Genomic DNA, 24,552 nt, shown 5'->3' with positions numbered 1-24,552 from the left:
TAGGAATCAGGGGTTTGTGGGCGGTCAGCAGAAGATGAACAGAAGAGTGGAACTGAGCTCCAGAAAACTGCCAGCCCCTGCCCTGCCCCCACCCCCACCCCCACCCCCCGAGACGGCCAGGAGAACCTTCCAGGAGTGGAATGAAGGGGCTTTTTAACAGTCTGTCGGAAGTTATTAATTGGCTGCACTGTGTTGTAACCCACTCATACTTTTAAACCTTCAGTAAAACTCCCTATGCAGATGGCTTTGTGCCAGTGGTGCCTTTGGGGGATGGAGGGATCTGGTTTGTTAGATGGTATCTGTCTCCTTCTGAGAGGAGATAACACAGAAGAAGCCAGAAATGGAGTCAGTGTTGCCTGGAGAAACCTCAGAGATTAGGGAGGGATGCTGGTTTCCCATCAGGGGAAGTTGTGTTTAAATTTTAAAGGATGTGGTGGCCCCAGATATCCAGTTGTCTGATGTTTGGGTAACACAAGTGGCAGCACATGATTCAGACAGTGAGGCCCATTCTGACCTGCTTGTCCTCAGGCAGACCTGCTCTAGGAAGAAAAAAGCTGTAAAATATGAAGTCTGATGCACACATTTGGTTAGCCCATAACTGGATTAGTCCTGTGCTGCCGTCACACACTGAAACTTTCCATCTTTCTAATCATGCCAGGCTTTTGTATAGCCCCATGCTTCAACATTCACAGCTCCATATGCTCAGGACAAACTTCTCCCACTTCTTCTACCTGTCTTTTAAGATATTGCTCGAATTTAACCTATTCTGTGAAGAACTCCCTGATTCCCCAGAGAATTCAATGCTCCCTTCTTGTATTTGCCATGGTTCCTTGTATTGACCTTCACTCACTCAACAGATATTTAGCAATTAGTTAGTTATTAAGCAAACCAGCAAGGAGAAGGGGTGAGATCACTGATCCTGGGGATGCCTCACTCCTCCTTACAGGCCATGATGTGAATAGCGCCCCCCGGAGCTGTGCATACGGTGGCCCTCTGAGACTCAGTCTACAAGTTCTTTAACATTCCTGCTTCTCTGAGAGCCATTTGGCAGAAGAGACAGATGGCTAGTTTGACCCAAATAGGCTCTCAATCTCCAATTCACTATGGGTACCAGTGGGAACTATCTATGGAAAGGAGAACATAACTGAAACGGAATGGAGCCCAAGGAAATAGTTTTAAATCAGCCTTTGAATTCATTAAAAAGGTCACTGAACTGTAACGCATCTTAAACCCTTAGGATAAACCCTATGTAGCCCCACACACAAAACAAGCTCAATAAGTATTTGTAGAATGAAGTCTGATAGCCAACGATACAATTTTGGAGGGAAAATTCCTTCCTTCACTCGCTCAAGCAACTGTAGTTGTGCCCCACTGCACAGTGTTCTATTTTGAGAAAAACAGAGAGAATGCAGCTGTCAACAAGATCATTTACATTTACAGAGGGGTAAGTTTTGTGAGGGTGACGACCTGAAACAAAGGATTAAGGCTACAGAAACTCCCAAGCCCAAGAGGCTCTGGAGGGGAGGGCAGACCTCAAGTAGATCTGGCTGTACTGTCTCATCTGAAGTCTTTGGGGATAAGCCAGAGAGGTCACCTTCAATGTCAGCCTTGGAGATGAATTCCTAGGAGTGAATTGGCGAGTCAGAAAAATTCATCAACACTTCTGTTTGTAAATACCAAAAAATTCCAACTGACTTAACTATACGTTTTGGTACCATCATATCTGTTCACACACACACAGTGATTAACACAGTGACTGTCTTGTGTTCTTCAATAAAGAATTGTGTGTTTATTTTTTAAAGCAATGTTCCATTTTAAACTACTGAATATAGAAGACTGAATGCTGGGTTTGTTCCAGGACCTCTGATTGGAGCAGACATGTGTGTGTGTGTGTGTGTGCAAGTGTGCATGTATGTATCAGTGTGTGTCAGATGTCCACTGGAAAAAGGATGTCTGGCAGAAGCTTGGTCCTTCACCTCTCCAGAGTGGGCAGTTAGTCTGGCTGTCTGTGCAGACACAGCTGTGAGAGGTAACAGGCCTGATGCTATTAAAGAGTTCAATTTGTCTGCTCCTAGACAAGTTGTTTAATTTTTCTATAGCTCAGTTTTCCCATCTAAAACATTCTTGTCACAGAGAAATTGTTAGGTCAGTGAGCATGATAATAAACCTGGAAATAAATTCATCATTCAAAGCTAGTTACTTATTGTTAACTGGATGCCCACCCAGTGTCATTTCCTTCAGTACCCATCCCTCTCCCTCTCAAACAGTCAGAAAATCCATGGAAGGTGAGGACATTTAGAACTAAGTCAGCAGATGAAGTACTGCGTTATTGATTCTCCCATAAACTGCCAATTGTTTGGAATAACTAGAGACTTAGTGAGGAATCCTCACTCTATTGCCAATTAGAGAAGACCCTTAACCCAGGAAATGCCCTTCTTGGTTGTGAAAATTGAGCTTCCTTGTTTTTGTGGAGAGCTTGAAATTTCAAGTAATTTTTCTTTGTCCTGTCTTTATATACAGAAACATTACTGTCGGTTGCACGAAATCTCAAAAAGTCATGCCTTTTTATATTATGCATTTTTATATTCCCTAATAAAGAGGATCACTGAGAGCTCATTATAAAGTTGTGTCCATTGTCTAAGTTTATTCATTTTTTAGTAGACATACCTCCCTTAGGATATGATGCTTACAGAGCTGATGAAAGTTTGGATAATTGATGCTTGTTCATATACATGGCAGAGACTATTTAACCTCATTTGGCTAATTATTGAATGTTAGATACTGTATTAAGCTCTTTGGGGAATAAGTCAAAGATTAATTAGATATAGATCCTGACCTTCAAGTATAGCTAATGGTCTTAAACTTTGATGCAGAAGGAAAAGTTTAATAAATAAATACCCTGGGAATGCGGAGAAGGTAGAAATTAGCTCTGGTGGAAGGAATTACAGCATAGGAGCTGTGCTCGAAAGGCTGGTGGGATCTGAACACAGGGAGCCGGAGTGGAGAAGGTTGTCTAGATCCAGACTATGATTTTTAGGGCCTTGTATAAAATACTTTTATGGGCTGAGTTATGTCATCGTTTCTGTGGGATTTCTTTATTTTTTATTTTTTTCTGCCAAAACACATTAGGAAGGAGATTAAGCCTGCTTAATTCACAGGGCCAAGGAACAATCAGGGCCAGCACGCATGCCCAGGTAATCAGCACAGCCTGCAGCCCGCCCCGGCCAGCCCGGAAACTCCTATAGGTCTAACAGAACCTTTTAGGTCTCAAGGGTCCCCAGGTTGTCATTCTGTTTCAGAAATCAGGTCTGCCTTCTTGAGGTGAAAGTATGACTTCCATAAGAATAGTGGATGAAACTGGAAACATTCAACTACTTTTCTCTTGCTTTTAGCTATTCTTTCTTGGTGGTTTACTGGCTTGAGCTTTTTTTTTTTTTTTTTTTTTTCCCTCCAAAATTGTATCGTTGGCTATCAGACTTCATTCTACAAATACTTATTGAGCTTGTTTTGTGTGTGGAGTCCTAGGCTAGATGCTGGGGCCTGGGGTCAACCATACCCCACAGTCTTGGACCTAAGTCTCCCGGTGTATTTTGGCCACAGTGGCTGCCGTATCACCTTCCAAAGGCAAATGCAGAGCCAGCAGCAGAAAAGGGCAGTAACTCCGCTAATTGAACATAATGAGTGAAGGAAACATTCTTCACCTCAGGGCAAACAGAGCAACCTCAGCGAGAGCTTCTTGCCCTATTTTTCTCTGGGAGTATAAGACACAGCTGCACACAACAGAACCACAGCCAAACTGGAACCCAGGGAACTAGCCACGGTGCTTTCTCTTGAAGGATTAAGAAAAGGCTTTTGTGGATGTCAGGAGAGTTTTTTTTCCTCCCTCCTCTATGCACAGAAATGTAATTTCCTCCTCTGATTTCTGGGCAGAAAGTTCGCATTCCAACAAGATGCGCTTTAATTGATTGCAGCTATTAAATCCCTTAGCTTACAAACTTATAGTTCAGGATATAAGAGCCACATGGAATATTAAATGTAATCTTTTTTTTTTTTTTTTTTTTTTTTTCTGTATGTAGGAAACTTGACAAAGGCATTGGAAAGACGAATGGTAAGGGGGTGGTGCTCGCTTTGCAACAACAGACCTTACGGATTAAGGACGATGAACTCGAAACCTCACCAATATATCTTCTGATCCCACTAAGTTTGCAGACCTGTACTCTGGCTTCTAAATTGGTTAGTGTTGCATTGGGGGAGGCCAGCTAACCCAGGAGTAATCGTAGGATCAGGAAAAGCACTGGGCAGGCACTGCTGCCCAGGGATGCTCTGTCTCACCATTAGCCTTTAACGCCTCCAGGCCACACATGCACCAGACCTGCTTATTGGACAATTTACGGTGGAATTGAAGACATTTTTCTTCCTTTAAATGATGAGGGTCTAATATCCTATGCAAGGCTGGAATACTAGTATATCCCCCTCCACTGTATTTTCTTTACTTCCTGGCAAACTTCAGCACCATCTGTTTCTAGAACCACTGATTGTTTGGACGATGTGGCAAATTCGCTCCGATCTACACATATAAAGCATAAATCTCTGCAGGGAGAAGAGATCCATCAAGTGTCTGTTTTACAGGAAAAATCAGTACCTTGGGGCTCCAAATAATTGTACGGATAAAACTATTTATGTTTGCATTTCAAATTTTTCTTGCAAGGAGAAAACCTTCCAAAAACCATTCTGCCTCTGGCTGCCAGTTCAGTTCAGTTCCTGTTCATCCTTGGTTAGGAAAGAGCCAAAGACCTACCTCCCTCTTTGCTGCTTTGTACTCAGTGGGAACCTGGGCTTGACTTAGCTCTGCTTTGCAGAGGCCTGAGTCTCGGGCTGCCCAGTCAGCTCTCTGCCCCACTCCACCATCCTGTCTACCTGGTCACTCACCTCACTTTCCTCAGCAGGGGGTGGAGGGACCTCCTTGATAATCTGAAAAGAAAAAAAAAGAACAAGTCAGTAGAAATCTCCAGCCACCTGCTTTCCAAGAGCCCTGCTCTCAAGAGGTGCCTGGTGGTGGGGCCATAATTACCATAGGAACAGGCCCAAGCAAGGCAGGTGTCTTTCTGGGCAGAATAGCTCAGTTAGTTAGAGCATGACCCAGGCAGAGAGTTCCACACTCAGTTGTGTCTGCTGTAGTTTTGTATAGAGAAAAATATGTTCCACGGGTAAAAGTTTCATCTTTTACCCGAGGGAGCTATCCTGCAAATTTATTCACTCATTTATTCATCTAAGTCATTCCTGCATCAAATCATTCACCCACCCGCCCAAACAGCTGCACATTTGACAAAGAATGGTCCAGAACAGAAGTTAAGATAGTGCTACAGAGATAAGTCAGGTATGGACCACACTCAAACTGTTGGCAATTCCATTAACTGTCACTGGTCCCAGGTGGTCCCCATGGGAGGATGTGACGGTCAGGCTGACGGATTCCCAACAAAGGGCAACAAAGAAGGGGTAACCGGGGATTCCTTTCAGGGCCCTGAAATTTAAGAGGCACAAAGATTTACATAACAATATTCTAAGACTGGACTCTGCAAATACCCCATCATCAGGGTTAAAGAGAGACATGTGGTCACTCTGGGAAGGCAAGCAATTGTGAGCCCCTTCTAACCAATGAGAGGATGGGTGACATATGGAGAAGGATGGGAAGGAGAAAAGAAGGGTGGCGGTAAGTAGCCTGTCCTCACTTTTGTCTCCAACTTGCACACCCCATTCATGAAAGGAAAGCTCTTGTACCCTTGCAGTTAATTTGATTTTACAAGGCAATTTGGCCATTATCCACTCTGACTCCACCATGTCTCCCTCCTCTTACACCCCAAGCTTATTATCAGAATGTTGGGTCCCCTACCTGCAGTCTTTTTCCTTAGAGAATTCTGATAAATACAAAAGTCATTAAATATCTTTTGATGTCTTAGCGTCAGGGCTGGCCTGGACCACTTTATGGATGGATGCTCGGGCACTGTCCATGGGACCAGTTCCTTAATGTAGTTGGAGAGCTCTCCCGTCTGCAGGGCAGGCTGCCTACTAGGCAGCTCTTCCTCACTTCTCCCCCCTACTAAGTACATATCACCTTTGATTTGATGATTATTCTGGGACCTCATTTGGGTTCTGATCCCCACTGCTGTCACCCATGCTATCACTATCTGTAATGTCATCTCTGTACGTTGAGACAGGCTACTGACTTGAGGCTCTACTAACATCAGCCAGGGGACTGAGCCCCCAGTCACCTAAAAGGATGGTACTCAATTAATTAAGAGGCAGAGGCTATCATTTCAATGTATTTATTTATTTTATTTTCTGGCTGCACCGCGCGGCAGGTGGGGTCTCAGTTCCCCGGCCAGGGATCAAACTCGCACCCCCTGCACTGGAAGTGCAGAGTCTTAACCCCTGGACGGCCAGGGAAGCCCCGAGGCTATCATTTCAAACTCTCATTTCATCTGCCTCCACTTCCTGGCCATCGTGGGAAACCTGCTGAAGGTCTTTGGAAAGCATGAAGCCATGATTTTGCTCACCCACTCAACACTGGCTCCAAATTCCTTAAAAAAAAAAATCTCTGAGGAAGGTCATTACTGCCCAATGCTGATTTCCCATCATCCCAGAGGCAGTGATGATTTTCAAACAGGAAATGCCTGGAGACTGGAGGGAGGGGTGAGGAGCTGGGGACAGCAATCTGGAATGCATCTCTTCTCTCAGGGCGGGATTAAGGAGGGGAGCGAGAGGAGAGCAGGATACTTGGGAACACAGACAGATGTTGACAAGAGTGCCGTGGGCAGTGTATTTGCTAAGTACCCTGGGTGTACAGAGGTTTGGTGCAGAGCAGCTGGGGTTTTGTCTTCACAGTGCAACCAGCTTCCCCCCTTGCTGCATGGAAGCACTGTGTAGTTGGTCAAACGTGAACCTCAGACCTGCCTTTTTTGACTGTGAGGATCCGACAAGTCCCTGAACCTCCTTGAGCTCCACTGCCTTCATCTGTTAAATGGGAGCAACAAGACTAACCTTGCAGGCACTGAGTCACGATGAGCAATAATGTTTGCAAAACATCTGGAACAGAGGGGGTGCTCAATAGATGGTGCATACTATTATTATTCCCCTTTCCCTTTCCTGTAGTCACTGTCTCTTGCTTTTATTAAATCTTTCACAAAGGTTTCACTTAACCTCCCCTCCCTCCGCGTATACCAAATGAAAATTTAGTATATACTATGTATGGTGGTTTCCAGATGGCGCAGCCTAGAAGCCAGAGCTTCATAAAAAGGGTAAGACAGGAGGCTGGCGCTCAGACGGTGGCCAGAGGGCCTGACAGTGGCCAGGGTCTTCAGGGGGGTCAGCAGGAGTATGTTTCACCACATACGTGTAAGCACATGACATCAGCCAGGAAGCGCTGACATCAGCTAAGCAGCCCACCACTCAGACCAACCCGTCTGTGGGTTGATGGTCAATGTGTCTTATTGGGTATTTATCGAATTCTACATCCAACAATGTCCCAAGGGGAACCCAAAAGACAAAGCAAAACACATGATTTATTAAGTATGAATCAAAGGCGGACTAATTCATAATCTAGATGCCAGGCTGACATACTTGTAAACTGGGCACCTGAGCTTCTGGAAAAATGCCACCATGTTCAGGTAGACGAAATTTAGGCACTTCCAATCTGGCCTTATCGGATGGGTGTCTGGCTCCATTCAGCGGGAATGAGGAAGAAGTCTTCCTATTGCCTCCAGTCCCTGCCCCCTCCTTCCCAGTCTTCTCCTGGGGGCAGGTGCAGCTTGCCCAGGGAATGGCAGGAGAGCATCTCAAAGTGCGATCCGGGCAGGCTGGATGGGCTGTCTGTGAGTGAGCCAAGCTCTCATGCCAAGACCAGTGCCTGGGCCACCCAATGGAGTGCTCTGAGCACAGGGACAGTGAACCCTCCCCATTCCCTCCCGTTCCCCCCAACCCCACCAGGGCCTGAGCCCAGGTAGCCTGGAGGAGCAATTGGGCAACAGCTTGCACTGGTCTTGAGCCTACAGCACCACTGCAGCCTCACAGGAGAAAATGCAAATTGCCTCAGCCCCCAAAAGGCCTGCATGACATGCAGACGTGGCCCCCCACCTCTCCACTTCACCCCTCTCCACCTCTCTCCCCTTCACTTTCTGCACTTCAGCCCCCTGTCACCTTCCTGTCCCTTCCACACACCCTGCTGCTTCACACTTGTAGCGTCTTCTGCCTAATTGCTTGCTATCCCCCCTGCTTTGTCTGCACACCTGCATGTACCCCAGTTAACACCTATTCATCGGCTAGATCACCTCCTCTGGGAAGTCGCCCAGGACCTCACAGAACAAGAAAGGTCCCCTTTATGGGGTCTCACATAACCCAGTGTTTTCTGTAGCATTTTTAAATGTAATTAAAGGTTAATTGCATAATTCTTGGCTTCCAACTAGTATGATTAGACGGTCTTTATTGCCAACAAGAATGCAAGCTAGAAGCAACTGAACACTACAAAGCTTAGGCTTGATTTGAGCTACTTCCCTTCTTAGAAGGTTCTGGGAGCTTCCTCTTGGTTGTGGGTGGACTTGTCAGCTCCTTCCTCATTAGGAGGGACAAACAGAAGATGGATAAGGTTGAAGAGACCCTTAATGAAATGTTTAAGAGGAAAATCCCTCAACAAACATATTTGTAAGCATAACATGGCAGAACTGAATGGCATTACCAGGGATAACTCTGGGGACATTTTTTCATATTTCTCCTCCAGAGGCCAACATCACATCTCTACTTACTATCATTTTCAGGTTGGATATTTGGGATGAGTAGAAAGTGACCAGATGCCTTCTTGGGATAGCTGCCCTAGAGTTCCTTTTGCATTAATAGTTGGACTGGTGAAGTAAAAGCGCATAAGAAAAATGAGATGGGATAGAGAACTTCTGAATTCTATTAGTGTTTCTTTGCTACCTGAGAAGTTCTTGAAACTCTGTTGTGAATTGGAAGATGTGCCTCTTCTCCCTTATCAGTGACTTTAACTCTAATTTAGTCCATGTTTGTTTAGGTAGATGTAGAGGTGGCCAGATTTGACAAAACCTGTTGTACGGGTAAAGGAAAGAAAGCTTGAAAAGACCAGGTGGAATCTTATTAAATTGAAATCTTACTGGCAACTTCTCACTGAGTCGAAACAAATTCAAGTTTTTAGGTACACCTCTTAGTTTGGCTGTTGGAAATGAAATGATAGAAAATGTGGAGATATAGTTAGCATGGGATGATTACAGTAGAAAGATCACATATGCCCAGGTCCTTTTTGACACCTGGGAACTTTACTGTGTTTTATGAATCAAGTTCAACTGTTTAGGTCTCTGTAACACTCTCTCTTAAAATTTATTTTATAAAATGTTAAGGCGAAATAAAGCACCTGGTGAGTTTATTTTGCTTGTTTTTTTTCCCTCAAGAAGTGGTCAAGATTTGCTCCTAATTTATGTTGGATCCTTGCACTTTGTTGCCTTTGCATCTCTACTGCTATAGTCCTGTGTAATGGAATGCAGAATGCAATCTACCCGGTTTTTGACACCGGCCCCTCTTCCTCCTCGCGGGGTAGCCACACTGGCTCATTCCATTTAATAGAGTGAGTCTGGTCAGTATGCTGCACGAGGAGCAGGGGGATGCCAGGCTTGGCTATTCCCCCATGGGCCCCTGCTATGGCTCCACCATCACAACATTCCATTTCTCCTGCTTATCTTTCCTGTCTCTTCACTCTGACAGCGGTTGGCTGTAGGCTAAGCTGTACGAGCTCATGTTAGACAGATGCACATCTTATGGCATGAGAAGAGGACTTCTTTTTGGGTCCCCTCTCTTCTTAGATTGTCTTCAGTGTCTCAGTGTCCTTTTTGCTTGAGCTGGATGAGGAGCATCTCCTGCAACCTCCTTTATACCGAAGGTGTGGTTCTCTTATTACAAAGGAGACACTTCCATGACACATAGCCAATTCTGTTGTCCAGACAAAGTCCATGAGAATGGCTTAAGATAACTACTCTATTAACAAAATCAAGCATTTGTCCTCTAGTTTGAATTAGCTCAATAGCTCTAAACATTATTGAGTACCAGAGTAGCCTGCAAGGCTTCTTAAAACACAGACTTCTGGGCTGCATCCCTGAGTTTATTATCAGTAGGTCTGGAGTGGGATCTTTGTATTTCTAACAAGTTCCCAAATGATGCTTATACTGCTGGTCCATGGACCACACTTTGAGAACTACGAATTAGCCTGTTTTTAACAATGCTACACCTCAATTAGATATATGGGGGTATGTTTTGCTTCAAGTCAGACATTCCTATGACTGTTCTGTTGAGAGGTGCCTATGGCTGATTAGAAACACCAGGTTTGAAAATGTTTCAGTCTAAAAGTTATAGTGTCTCTGCTCTATTGTCAGGGACTATGGGGTCTTCATTTCTTGTGTGTCCCACCTAGGGGAAGACAGAGTACTATCTCTGGAGGAAACTCTCTTGCTTCCTCTGATGAGCATTTGTGCTCATCTGTGTGCAGAGCTGGCATGGCCTGCATTCTTGGATCCAGCCCTGAAGCAATCCCAGCCAGATGATTGCCTGGGAGTTAGGGACACAGTTCTTATCTTTCACTGCACCATTGGCAATGAACTGACTTTGCATCTCTTTCTTCTGCAAGAAGAACTGGACTCTAAGCTTCTAGAACACATGGGCATACTTGGTTCAGTTTTTATCTCCTGACACATAGTCAGTGCTTGTTGCTTTGTCACTGTTTCTGGAATGAATGAGGGCATTATAAAGGAAAAGGTAAAGAAAGCATTTCTGATGACTCTAAACTTCTTTGCCTGTCAAATAAGCACTTTAGTGATACAAGATGCAAATCTGATTTCTCAACCCTCCATATAAATGTTTCTTTAGTAATTAATATGCTAACAGTTCCAACTGCCATGAGTGGATTGTGACACATGTATGCACCATGAGGATCTCATTAGAGTTATGGGTTGGACTCATGGTTAATTATGGTACTTTATTGACACCATCTATATCCCATTCTATCCCCTAACCCCAGCCTCCAAGTAAATTCCCTTGCCTTGTGGTTCAAGAATCAGCTTTGTGTCCCAAATTAAATTTCCAAGAAGGCTTCCTGAAAATTTGAAAACAACATGTACAGTTTCTTTTGTTACAGTACAGGTATGTAATATGTGAATTTACTCATATGTGGTAAGGAAACTGAGCAATAAAATCAATAAACTGTGAAATCGTATTAGCTCAAAGTATGATTTTTCATGAAGTACAGGAGAAGGTAATATACAGGCAGACTTTGCTTTATTGTGCATTGAAGATATTTTGTTTTTTACAAATTGAACCTTTGTGGCAACCCTGTGTTGAGGAAGTCTTTTGGTGCCATTTTTCCAACAGCATTTGCTCACTGCATGTCTCTGTGTCACATTTAGGTACTTCTCTCAATATTTCAAAATTTTTCATTATTATTATGTTTGCTATGGTGATCTGCAATCAGTGATCTTTGATGTTACTATTGTAAAAAGATTATGACTAAATAAATAAGGAAACAGAAGCTTTAAATGACACAATAGACCAGATAGATTTAATTGATATTTATAGGACATTCCATCCAAAAACAGCAGATTACACTTTCTTCTCAAGTGCGCATGGAACATTCTCCAGGATAGATCACATCTTGGGTCACAAATCAAGCCTCAGTAAATTTAAGAAAATTGAAATCATATCAAGCATCTTTTCTGACCACAACACTATGAGATTAGAAATGAACTACAGGGAAAAAAACGTAAAAAACACAAACACATGGAGGCTAAACAATACGTTACTAAATAACCAAGAGATCACTGAAGAAATCAAAGAGGAAATCAAAAAATACCTAGAGACAAATGACAATGAAAACACGATGATCCAAAACCTATGGGAGGCAGCAAAAGCAGTTCTAAGAGGGAAGTTTATAGCTATACAAGCCTACCTCAAGAAACAAGAAAAATCTCAAGTAAACAATCTAACCTTACACCTAAAGGAACTAGAGAAAGAAGAATAAACAAAACCCAAAGTTAACAGAAGGAAAGAAATCATAAAGATCAGAGCAGAAATAAATGAAATAGAAACAAAGAAAACAGTAGCAAAGATCAATAAAACTAAAAGCTAGTTCTTTGAGAAGATAAACAAAATTGATAAACCATTAGCCAGACTCATCAAGAAAAAGAGGCAGAGGACTCAAATCAATAAAATTAGAAATGAAAAAGCAGAAGTTACAACAGATACCGCAGAAATACAAAGCATCCTAAGAGACTACTACAAGCAACTCTATGCCAATAAAATGGACAACCTGGAAGAAATGGACAAATTCTTAGAAAGGTATAATATTCCAAGACTGAACCAGGAAGACACAGAAAATATGAACAGACCAATCACAAGTAATGAAATTGAAACTGTGATTAAAAATCTTCTGACATACAAAAGTCCAGGACCGGATTGCTTCACAGGTGAATTCTATCAAACATTTAGAGAAAAGCTAACACTCATCCTTCTCAAACTCTTCCAAAAATTTGCAGAGGAAGGAACACTCCCAAACTCATTCTATGAGACCACCATCACCCTGCTACCAAAACCAGACAAAGATACTACAAAAAAAGAAAATTACAGACCAATATCACTGATCAATATAGATGCAAAAATCCTCAACAAAATACTAGCAAACAGGATACAGCAACACATTAAAAGGATCATATACATCATGATCAAGTGATATTTATCCCAGGGATGCAAGGATTCTTCAATATACGCAAATCAATCCATGTGATACACCATATTAACAAATTGAAGAAGAAAAACCATATGATCATCTCAATAGATGCAGAAAAAGCTTTTGACAAAATTCAACATCTATTTATGATAAAAGCTCTCCAGAAAGTGGGCATAGAGGGAACCTACCTCAACATAATGAAGGCCATATATGACAAACCCACAGCAAACATCCTTCTCAATGGTTAAAAACTGAAAGCGTTTCTTCTAAGATCAGGAACAAGAGAAGGATGTCCACTTTCACCACTATTATTCAACATAGGTTTGGAAGTCCTAGCCATGGCAATCAGAAGAAAAAGAAATAAAAGGAATACAAATCGGAAAAGAAGAAGTAAAACTGTCACTGTTTGCAGATGACATGATACTATACATAGAGAATCCTAAAGATGCCACCAGAAAACTGCTAGAGCTAATCAATGAATGTGGTAAAGTTGCAGGATACAAAATTAATGCACAGAAATCTCTTGCATTCCTATACACTAATGATGAAAAATCTGAAAGAGAAATTAAGGAAACACTCCCATTTACCATTGCAACAAAAAGAATAAAATATCTAGGGATAAACCTACCTAGGAAGACAAAAGACCTGTATGCAGAAAACTATAAGACACTGATGAAAGAAATTAAAGATGATACAAACAGATGGAGAGATATACCATGTTCTTGGATTGGAAGAATCAATATTGTGAAAATGACTATACTACCCAAAGCAATCTACAGATTCAATGCAATCCCTATCAAATTACCAATGGCATATTTTATAGAACTAGAACAAAAAATCTTAAAATTTGTATGGAGACACAAAAGACCCTGAATAGCCAAAGCAGTCTTGAGGGAAAGAAACGGAGCTGGAGGAATCAGACTGTCTGACATCAGACTATACTACAAAGCTACAGTAATCAAGACAATATGATACTGGCACAAAAAGAGAAACATAGGTCAACGGAACAAGATAGAAAGCCCAGAGATACACGCACACACCTATGGTCAACTAGTCTATGACAAAGGAGGCAAGGATATACAATGGAGAAAAGACAGTCTCTTCAATAAGTGGTGCTGGGAAAACTCGACAGCTACATGTAAAAGAATGAAATTCGAACACTCCCTAACACCATACACAAAAATAAACTCAAAATGGATTAGAGACCTAAATATAAGACCGGACACTGTAAAACTCTTAGAGTAAAACATAGGAAGAACACTCTTTCACATAAATCAGAGCAAGATGTTTTTTGATCTACCTCCTAGAGTAATGGAAATAGAAACAAAAATAAACAAATGGGACCTAATGAAACTTCAAAGCTTTTGCACAGCAAAGGAAACCATAAACAAGACGAAAAGACAACCCTCAGAATGGGAGAAAATATTTGCAAATGAATGAACGGACAAAGGATTAATCTCCAAAATATAGAAACAGCTCATGCAGCTCAATATTAAAGAAACAAACAAGCCAATCCAAAAATCGGCAGAAGACCTAAATAGACATTTCTCCAAAGAAGACATATAGATGGCCAAGAAGCACATGAAAAGCTGCTCAACATCACTAATTATTAGAGAAATGCAAATCAAAACTACAATGAGGTATCACCTCACACCAGTTAGAATGGGCATCATCAGAAAATCTACAAACAACAAATGCTGGAGAGGGTGTGGAGAAAAGGGAACCCTCTTGCACTGTTGGTGGGAATGTACATTGATACAGCCACTATGGAGAACAGTATGGAGGTTCCTTAAAAAACTAAACATAGAATTACCGTGTGATCCAGCAATCCCACTACTGGGCATATACCCAGAGAAAACCATAATTCAAAAAGACACATGCACCCCAGTGTTCATTGCAGCACTATTTACAATAGCCAGGTCATGGAAGCAACTTAAGCGCCCATCGACAGACGAATGGATAAAGAAGTTGTGGTACATATATACAATGGAATATTACTCAGCCATAAAAAGGAACGAAATTGGGTCATTTGTTGAGATGTGGATGGATCTAGAGACTGTCATACAGAGTGAAGTAAGTCAGAAAGAGAAAAACAAATAGCGTATATTAATGCATATATGTGGAACCGAGAAAAATGGTTATGATGAACCGGTTTGCAGGGCAAAAATTGAGACACAGATGTAGAGAACAAATGTATGGACACCAAGGAGGGAAAGCAGCAGGGTGGTGGTGGTGGTAGTGTGATGAATTGGGCGATTGGGATTGACATGTACACACTGATGTGTATAAAATTGATGACTAATAAGAACCTGCTGTATAAAAAAATAAATAAAATAAAATTCAAAAATTCAAAGAAAAAGATTATGACTCACTGAAGGTGCAGATGATTAGCATATTTTAGCAATAAAGTATTTTTAAAATTAAGGTATGTAAATTATTTTTAGGCATAATGCTATTGCATACTCAATAGACTATGTAATTTTAATATGCACTGGGAAACCCAAAAAATTCATGTGACTTGCTTTACTGTGGTGGTCTGGAATGGAACCTGCAATATCCCTGAAGTATGCCTGTGTATGTTTCAGATTTTTTTGGTTATGGTAAGGTTCACATAATATAACATTAACCATTTAAAAGTGTCAGCTGGCTGATTATACTGGGTGTCACTGAATACTATCAGGTGAATGTGAAGACGCTGCTCAGCTGTCAGTAGTGACGTGGAAGAAACACACAAAACTCACACACACCTCATCTGCTTTCTTACTTCTGTTTACCCTCGTGCAGTGCAATTAAATCAATATGTCACACTTGTGAGCATGTGTACCTTTCTTCATGAAAGCATTTAAAGCATCCTCAACACGAGTGTATGTCCTGGTTATAAGAATCCAAGGATTCAGGGAAGGAGGAAAGCCTTAAGCTTGTGTCTGAGATGCTCATGAAGAGATGAGATTCATGGGACACCCTGAGAGCAAAGGGAGTAAAGGAACCCACATTGAGCTTCACTGGAGGCCACACTGAGGAACCCAAAGAAAGGAGAATGGAAGGCATGGGGCTCATCATTTGCTTTAAAGGGGATTAGAAGCATGTGCCATGGATTGAAGAAAAAGCTATAATGCTGAGAGCAGCAGAATAACACTTTTGTGGCATTTGGTCTTATTTGGAACCACACAAACAGCTTTTTGTTGTTGTTGTTATGAAAAGAGGACCCTGGCAAGACAACAAAAGCTGGGTTTCTATTTTAAGCCAGCACAGAAGGAATAAGAAGACAATGAGTCACAGTCATCCACCTCTGTTGTGACACTTCATCCTAAGAATGTCCTTCCTTCTGTCCCATTAACTCAAAGGCATGGGGCTACATCATACTCAAACTCATCACAAAACTTCATGTGTTTATTTTTTTAAAAATTGAGACATAGTGCTATTTATACTGTAGCATTACTTCAAGAATTGAAGACACTTAAAATGGTGGAAATTTTCAGCTTCTTATTAATTTTTAAAAGTGTATTATTTTATAACGTTGCACAGTTTTGAATGTTCTGTTCTGAACCTATTTCCCCCCCAGTCCTGTTATTTTCATGGGGCTAAAATTCCATATGAAGTGACATTTTTAGGAATACCCTTCATGTTATGGGAGAAATAATGGTATTTAGAGAACTTTTGATGTATCTGCTACTCATTATTGTTAACTTTGTAGAGAGCAAAGGAAAGACCAATGACAGGGCCTGACTTCCTCAACTGATTTCTGGTCTTCTGTGCTTTCCATGCGTAGTAAAACCCCAAGGAGTCTGAGTAACAATATTCCTTGGGTTTTTGGTAATTTTCGATTGTGAACTCATGTGAAGTTTGCATTTACCTATCGGAATCTTATGAGGACTGAGCTAAGGGATCAACCTGCCAGAGTTTCCTTTTGCAGATTCCTAAACATTTCCAAACTGTGATCCTTTTCTCTTAGTTTGTAATTTACAGAACCCCAAGTAATATACATTTGAACTCTAAAACCGAGAGGTTGTCGTTCTGAATTCTTAGGGACACACACACATACACACACACACACAAACTCATAGCCCATCCTTTTACTCAAGGTCTCAGCTGTAAGCAGAAGACTCAGTTCTGACTCCCAAACTTTTATGGACCTATGTAAGGCTCTGAAACCAAATGTCTAGGTTATTGAGATCGGAAAATCACCACTGCTTTAGGGTCAGCTAACAGTCTGATTTCCAGAACCTTTTTGATTTTGTCCCTGGAAATGTCTATTTTCTTGTGAGCCTGGCTATGCATTTAAAACAACTTTTATTACATTTTTTTTCCAGGAAATTTTTTATTTTTATTTTGCTAGGAAGTCCAGTGTATCACCAGCCAGGAGTAATTGATTTTTCACAAATGATTACCTCTTGCATGCTCAGAGGAGTAACTCAAATAAATGTTGTATTTAGATGCCTAAAGTTATTTGGAGCCTTTGATTTAAAACATTGCATATCCTGGGACTTCTGGGCTGATATCTTAATTCCAACTCCTTTGCTACCTCGCTGGCCTCATAGGTTCTGTGTGAGGAGAAGCCATCAGAAGAAAGCTGTGTACAGAAGAAATGCCAATGAGATCTGAAAAGCCACCTAACAAAAGGCTTTAATCTCATGGATGGAAGGGGATGCTTGCTCTCATGCTTTTACAATTTAGGTTTCCATTCTGATTCCTCAACCTTATAATAAATATCCTTTTAATTAAAATCAAGACACCAAGGGAAACTAGGTAATGCAATGTGGAAAATGTCCAGGAAGCATGAAATACTAGCTGATGACAGATAAATGAATCTTACTATACAAACAGTATAAATGTAATAGAAACCTCACAGTTGATTAGAGCTGGCCAAGTACTGCCTGAATCCAGTAATTTTACACTGTAAAAGTTTAGTAAAGTCTAGTGCCAAGGGTGTTGATCTAGAATGTAGTACAAGAAATTTTCAAAGAAATGAGCTCAAGTTTTTGTTTTTTACATTTGGAACACAAATTCCAAATAATTTTTGGCCTCTCATCTTATCTCCCTTAAGACTGGAATTATTTAAAAGGCCAAATTCATACATAACTCAAGAGAGAGTAGTGGCAAGAATTTTAACATTAGTTGATAAGGCCTAAATGATGTACATGGTAATTTCAAAGAGCAGCTATGCATATTCTTCACTAGATGATGCGCCAGTCACTGCAAAACACTGAGACAGTTTAAAAAAATTCATGAATTCGGATTCCCTGAGGCTTAGAGGAGCATCTTGTCTGCCTGGGTTATGGGCAAGGCGATTCCAGCCACTGGCAGTGCCTGTGAGATCTGAGCAGGACACACAAGGAACAAGCGTGTGGGTTGATGTTCACAGTGTGTTTGATCTTGTTGGCATTGACACAGCCTTCCTGGAGGGCGGTAAAGAGGTCACACCTAGGGACCCAGGAATCTGACTTTCAGCCAATTCAGCATTCTCTGGGCTTATGTTTCCCAAACGGTCTTTGGCAGAATGTTAGTGTCCGTCCAGACGTCAGGATGTCAATAGGTGTTTGGGAAGGACTAGTGCCCTTCTAGATGTCAGTATGTTAATGGGTAGGGGTCATGGGAGGGTTCCAGGGTCAAAAGAAGTTTAGGTGAACAACGTCTGGAAATGCTGCCCTGATTACTTGCATCATATTTTGATGTGTAACCAGGTTTGAGGACCACAGGCCAGGAAATGTTGAAGGAGAGGAGTAGATTCACTTATAGGAGGTAAGAATATAAGGAAGCTACCTTAGCGCCAACATGGTTCCAATTTTCTAATTTTTCACGTGAGGAAATGAAGGTTAAAAGATTTGCCTTTGATGGAGGCAGATCTCATATTGGAACCCCATTGCCTTTAATGACAGCTCGCCTCTTTCCAGCTCACCTAGGGGCGTGAGGATGGTGGCGGGTGGGTTTCCAGGCAAGTCGCAGGGCCAGCCCAGCAGGGATGAGGGAAGCCACGAGGGCAAGGTGGAGATGAGAACAGACTGGCGTGTGGTGCAGAGCTCTGAGGTGAGGACAGGCCATGGCAGGGCTCTGCATGCTAGTGGGAAGAGACCTTGTCAGCTGCAGAGAGAGGTGTGTCCAGATGGGAATGGGTGGAGGCTGGAAAGGGATCCAGAAAGCACGATGAGTCTAGGCCCATGATGCCTGGCTAAGGAGCTGCTTATACTTGTCAGGTTTCTATTAAATAAGCTTCAGTGAATCCCTTTGGTGATGTTAGGTTTGGTTGTCTGGCCCTGAAAATTAAATGCTATGCTTAAAGGTGTGGAGGGCATTATTTGAAGAATTTATTTTTATTTCAATTTAAGGCATGTCAAGTTCCTGATTAGTTTTTGTCCCTTGCAATTTGTCATTCATTGAACTACCCTGGAAATTCAATAAAGTGAATTAAACATGATCCTTTACATAATTCTTTAAAAACTGTTCATAAGATACCTACAGGGCCGTTAAAAACAAACCAAAACAAAAGGGAACCGCATTTTGTTTCTCTAGGGAGAAATTCTCAAAGCATGCACATGATCCTCTCCCAACAAACTGAATAAAAATATTTGCCATTATTTGAACAGAAATATAATGATTTGATTTCACCTTAATAGTGTAGTTTAATTAGCTGGGCTGCAGAAGAATTCCAACTCTACAGCAGGATCTCTTTTTATTTTCTCTCTAGTTGTGGTAAAAAACATATAATCTAATCTTAACCATTTTTAAGTGTACAGTTCAGTAATGTTAAGTATATTCACCTCGTTGTGCAACGAACCTCCAGAAACTTTTTCATCTGGCAAAATATGGCAAGATCTTTTGACTCGGGTTTCCTGATATACAATTAACCTCTTAATAAAATGGGCAGATTTCAAGGATTTTATTTAAGAAGCTGATAAAAGTGTCTTTTGTTATGTAATATTTGATACATATAAAACAATGTGTGTAACATACATGTAATTTATGAAACCTGATAATAATAATACAAACACCCATGAAACTACCACGCCCTACAGTTCCACTGGTTTGTGGGTTCCTTTCGTATCCATTCCCCTTCCCCCCTTTAGTTTAGTTTGGAAAACATATGAATTACATACTAGGCACTGTACTCCTTTGTGGGATGATTTTCTGTGACAAGTTTCTCCGACCCCTGGAGGAGTTCATTGTATAGTGACAGGAACATATGTATGAATGAACACTTGTGACAGAATGAGAAAATTCGCTAATAGATGTGTGAAAAAAGTGCTATGAAAACCAAGGGAGGTTGGCGCTAATTCTCCCCAGGTGGGAAAAAGGAAAGCTACTGAGATGGAGTGATCAGTGAACCGGGCTTTGAAGAAAGAGGAATTGTTGACAGAGTAGATAAAGAAGACGAATATATTTCAGCAAGCGGAAACAATATAAGCAAAGAGATCATTAGTAGCTACATGGTATGTTCAAGGAACCCCAAAGAATAGAGTGTGCCTGGAGATGGCCCTCCTTCCATTTAGCTCCTCAATGAGCTTTGAGATATACTGAGTAATAGTCTTGAGCCAGGCATGGTTATGCTCTGGGGAACTACAGCCCTGGCTTCCAATACCATATGTCTACAGGGGAAGATTGACAAGCAAACAATCAGTTACAACACCATGGTCAGTGCCATGAAGGAGTCCGCACAGGGTGCCAAGGGGGGTCCAGGCACAGGGAGGAGGAGGTGGGAGGTGAAGTGGAGAAGTGGGGTGTGGCCAGGTTGAGAAGGGTCTACATACGCCATGTCAAGGAATTTGAAATCTACTTTAGAGATCTTGAACAGTCAAGAGGATTTGGGACATGGAAGTGAGTGGGACCATGACCTGATTATTTTTCTTTTTTAAGAAAAAAAAACCTAGTGACAGTGAGAAGGGCTAAAAGAGAAGTTAGAAAGTTATTGCAGTAGTTCAGGTGGGAGATGCAGAACCTCAGACTAAGGCAATGACATTCATTCATTCATTCCACAACTATTTATTAAGCAACTACTGAGTGCCAGGTATTATGCTTATACTGGGGTAGAGGGTGCAGATGGATGTATCAGATGAGATGGGGTGTGAGAGAAGAGGATGTTCTACAGACAACTGTGAAGTGAGAGAAGACAAGGAAAGACAGAGGAGACCTTGGCAATCACTCTTCAGTCTAGAGTTTGGGCAGCTCAGAGGATGGTGACATATCCATCAATGAAGAGCAGTTCTGGGGACAACATGACGAATTTAGCTGGGACACGATGGGGAGAGATGCCTACAATTGAGATGTCCATTGGGTACCGATACTATGGGCCTGGTCTTCTGAAGCCGAGGCCAGCAATGGGTGGACACATTAAGTAGCCATCAGCATATCCATTGTAGCTGAAGTCATGAGCATTAGTGATATTGCCCAGGGACAATGTGTAGAGAAGGTTGAAGACAATCCTGGAGAACAAGAGGCAAGTGGCAGCAAAAGGAGACAGGGGAAAACTGAAGACAGATTTAGAAGAGTCGGCAGCAGCCAGCAGAGGAGACAGTTGAAAGAAGAGAGTGCCCATTGCTGAAAGAGCTAAAGTAGAATGCGAAATGAGCAGAGATCCCTGGCTGGGGAGTTCAGACTTGCAAGGTATGGACTAGATCAACGGTGCTGATGGAGGCCAGTGGTGCAGTGGGCCGAAGAGTGAATGGAAGGAATCATGGACAGTCTGCTCTGCAGAGAAGTTGGCAGATGAAAGGGAGGGAGAAGGAAGAGGGCGGCTTGAAGGAGGAATAAGGTGTGAGACATTTGTAAAGGTTGAAAGAGGCCAGTAGGCAGCAGGGAGGAAGACAGCGGAGAGGAAAGGATAAAGATACCACAGGCAGAGGTGAATGAGAGAGAACAAAATGAAGGACATGAGTGGCAAGAGAGGCAGAGGGGCCAGGCTGCATCCGGGGAGGGGAGGGATGTTGGAGCAGGATGCATGAAAGTGCTACTTGAAGTGGAAGGTTTCTCACAGGACAGCTTCCACCTCTCACTGAGACAGAAGAGTAGGTTGTCTGTTGAGAGTGAAAGAGCCAGAGATAGGACAGTCATCTCCGGGAGAACGGGAGCAGTCTGGGAGAGACACCGTGGGGGTGGAATCTGGGGCTCCATAAGGATGAGGTGAGAGTTTGCTAAGCAATGAGAAGGCCTCGTAAATGTGCAGTGGCCCCATCAGCAGGCTTGGGCAATTCTCTTCTGAAGGGACCATCATCTTGGGAGCAGGAGAGGAGAAGACTTTCAATTGCTCTGTCTCGGTATAAGGATGGGGCAGGGCAAGTGGGCTGGGCGTTAGGTAATGGAGGGTGTTCATGAGAGGGTCAACATGGGGTCCATAGCTTAAGACACCAGGTAGGCATTTATCTTATCCCCCAGATTTTTGATTTGGAGGAGCCAGTCCCCATTGCTAATCAGAATCTATCAGTGTCTGGTGACCTGCTGAAATTTAGGCAGGATGTGATAGCCTTTGCCTGTGTACATAAAGCTACCAACCTAGTTAGACTGCAGGCTTTCAGGGTGCTGCCTCTTGGCTGGGATGATGGTAGACTCTCAGGGTTACCTGCATTTTCTAGATCTGTATTAGATAATATTTACCTCTAATACCACTGATTCACTGTGGACTTTTTTCCTCCATATGTTCATACGTTTACTCATCCAGTACATTTCAACTCTTTTTTCCCATGATCCTCTTCTCATGCAGATTTCCTAGTCTTCCTTTTTTTAAAGTTCAATTTAGAGATTTCAATAATCTTGGACCAAACTTATAAGTGGATGGAATGGCCATAGCATGACTTAAAGCGTTCTGGCAATGCCCTTTGTGGAACTGAGGCAGGGTTTTATTTATTCATTTATTTTTTGTAAAATATTGGCCCCTGAATTCCCTTTTTGAAAATGCAAATAAGCACAGGGTACATAGGCCAATGACTCTCTCTCTCCCAATGTGAATGTTTTTTTGTGCCAGTAAATAAAGGTAGGAATCTTAGAAGGCAAAGATTTACCTGGGGATACTGAGGGCCACGTTGGGAAACACTGAAAAGTTTCGATCCAAGACCTGGCCAATTCTCTCTCCATCAGTCATTACTGATAGATTATTCTCTGCTATGCAGGCAATAAATTAACCCAGGTTCCATCTAGGTGGGAGATAAGAGCCAGTTGGGAATGAGGTCCTTTCAGAAAGGCAAAATGCAATGGGTAGCACCAGTCACTCTCAGCCTTCAGATTTCTTCTTCCAGGACCAGCAGGAAGCAAGAGGATGCCGAGGGCTGCAGAGGGCTGGCCTGATAGTGTCTATTATGCCTGATCTGGCCATACTGGTCGTTACATGTTAAAATGTTCTTTATGATTAGTAAATAGTGACCTGAGTGCCTGCCCTTGTACCCCTGCCACCCTCCGGGACTTCATGGACCATCCCCCATCCCACCCCATATCCAGCCACTAAAGGGTTAAAGTTTGGCTCAACTGGGATGGAGGCCTTGCAAATTGTTAAAGATTTTGAATATTATTCCCAGAAGGAACTGTGCAGAAGCAGGAGGAAGGCAAACCTCATGGGCTTCTCATGTTACAGACCCTTTCTGCTCTCTGGCTATTTCCCATCCTGGAGATATGGCTTTGGTACCAGGTCATGGGGCATTTCCCACACTCGAGACAGGTCAGGGAGCATGACAGAGGAAGGTTTCAGGACCATCATTTACAAGGATGCCCTCTGCTAGTCCCAGACTGTGGTGAGGGCGTGCTGTCACGCGGGGGAGAGAAACTTGCTGCATACTGCATCCTGGGGTGCGGGAACATGCTGCTTGCCCTCCTTCCTGTATACTCCCTTTAGAAGACATGTGAATTTACCCTGTCCCCCTCAGAACACCATCACTCATAAAGGAAGCCAGCGATCAACGAGAAATTTGGGGGGGCACACTAAGCTTCAGAGCCCCAGCCAGCTTTCAGAAATATGTGGAAGGGCAGTTTTTAAAGACTTCATAAACAGGAAAATCAATCTCTAAGATCTTCCCTTGTAAAGAAATTCCTCGGGACTTACAAAATCAGGCCACATTAAGACATTTTTGCTGTCTTCCAAAGCAACATAGGCTTAACCAGATAGATTCGCTGAAAAATATTCTGAATATTGCAAAGCAATCTGACCTTGTGTGATCCTGCTTCCAATAATGAAAGGCATTAAATAAGAGACATTTTCCTGGAAATTAAAACCACGATAAGATATCACTTCATGCCTGTTAAGATTGCTATCATCAAGAAGACAAGAGATAACAAGTATTAGTGGGAATCCTTGTACACTGTTCATGGGAATGTAAATTGGTGCAGCCACTATGGAAAACAGTATGGAGGCTCCCCAAAAAATTAGAAATAGAGCTACCATATGACCCAGCAATTCCAATTTTGGGTATATATCTGAAGGAAACAAAATCACTATCCTGAAGAGATACCGGCACCCTCATGTTCAATGCAACATTATTTACAATAGCCAAGACATGTAAGCAACTTAAGTGTACATTGAAGGACGAATGGGTAAAGGAGATGTGGTATACATATATGATGGAATAGTATTCAGCCATAAAAAAGAAGGAAATCCTTCCATTTGCAACAGCATGGATGGACCTTGAGGGCATTATGCTAAGTGAAATAAGTCAGGCAGAGAAAGACAAATACTGTATGATTTCATTTACATGTGGAATCTAAAAGAACCAAATTCATAGAAACAGATCAGATCTGTGGTTGCCAGAGGTGGGGGCTGGGGTACAGGGTTGGGGGTGGAGGAAGTGAGTGAAGGTAGTCAAAATGTA

At 42.2% G+C, this 24,552-nt stretch overlaps 1 protein-coding gene across 2 annotated transcripts in view; it reads right to left on the bottom strand.

Annotated features, from left to right (window-relative positions):
- ANTXR1 (ANTXR cell adhesion molecule 1) overlaps nucleotides 1-24,552 on the bottom strand; it is a 243,333-nt gene that overhangs the window by 76,140 nt on the left and 142,641 nt on the right. For both annotated transcript variants that reach the window (XM_068565027.1, XM_068565028.1), the window contains exon 14: nucleotides 4,930-4,971. In XM_068565027.1, the coding sequence (XP_068421128.1) occupies nucleotides 4,930-4,971 (42 nt within the window). The remainder of the gene's footprint in view (nucleotides 1-4,929; nucleotides 4,972-24,552) is intronic.

The sequence above is a fragment of the Eschrichtius robustus genome, chromosome 15 (genome assembly GCF_028021215.1).
Source record: "Eschrichtius robustus isolate mEscRob2 chromosome 15, mEscRob2.pri, whole genome shotgun sequence".
NCBI lineage: Eukaryota > Metazoa > Chordata > Mammalia > Artiodactyla > Eschrichtiidae > Eschrichtius > Eschrichtius robustus.
Note: the sequence above shows the minus strand (reverse complement) of the source record. Positions and strands in the feature narration are given on the sequence as shown.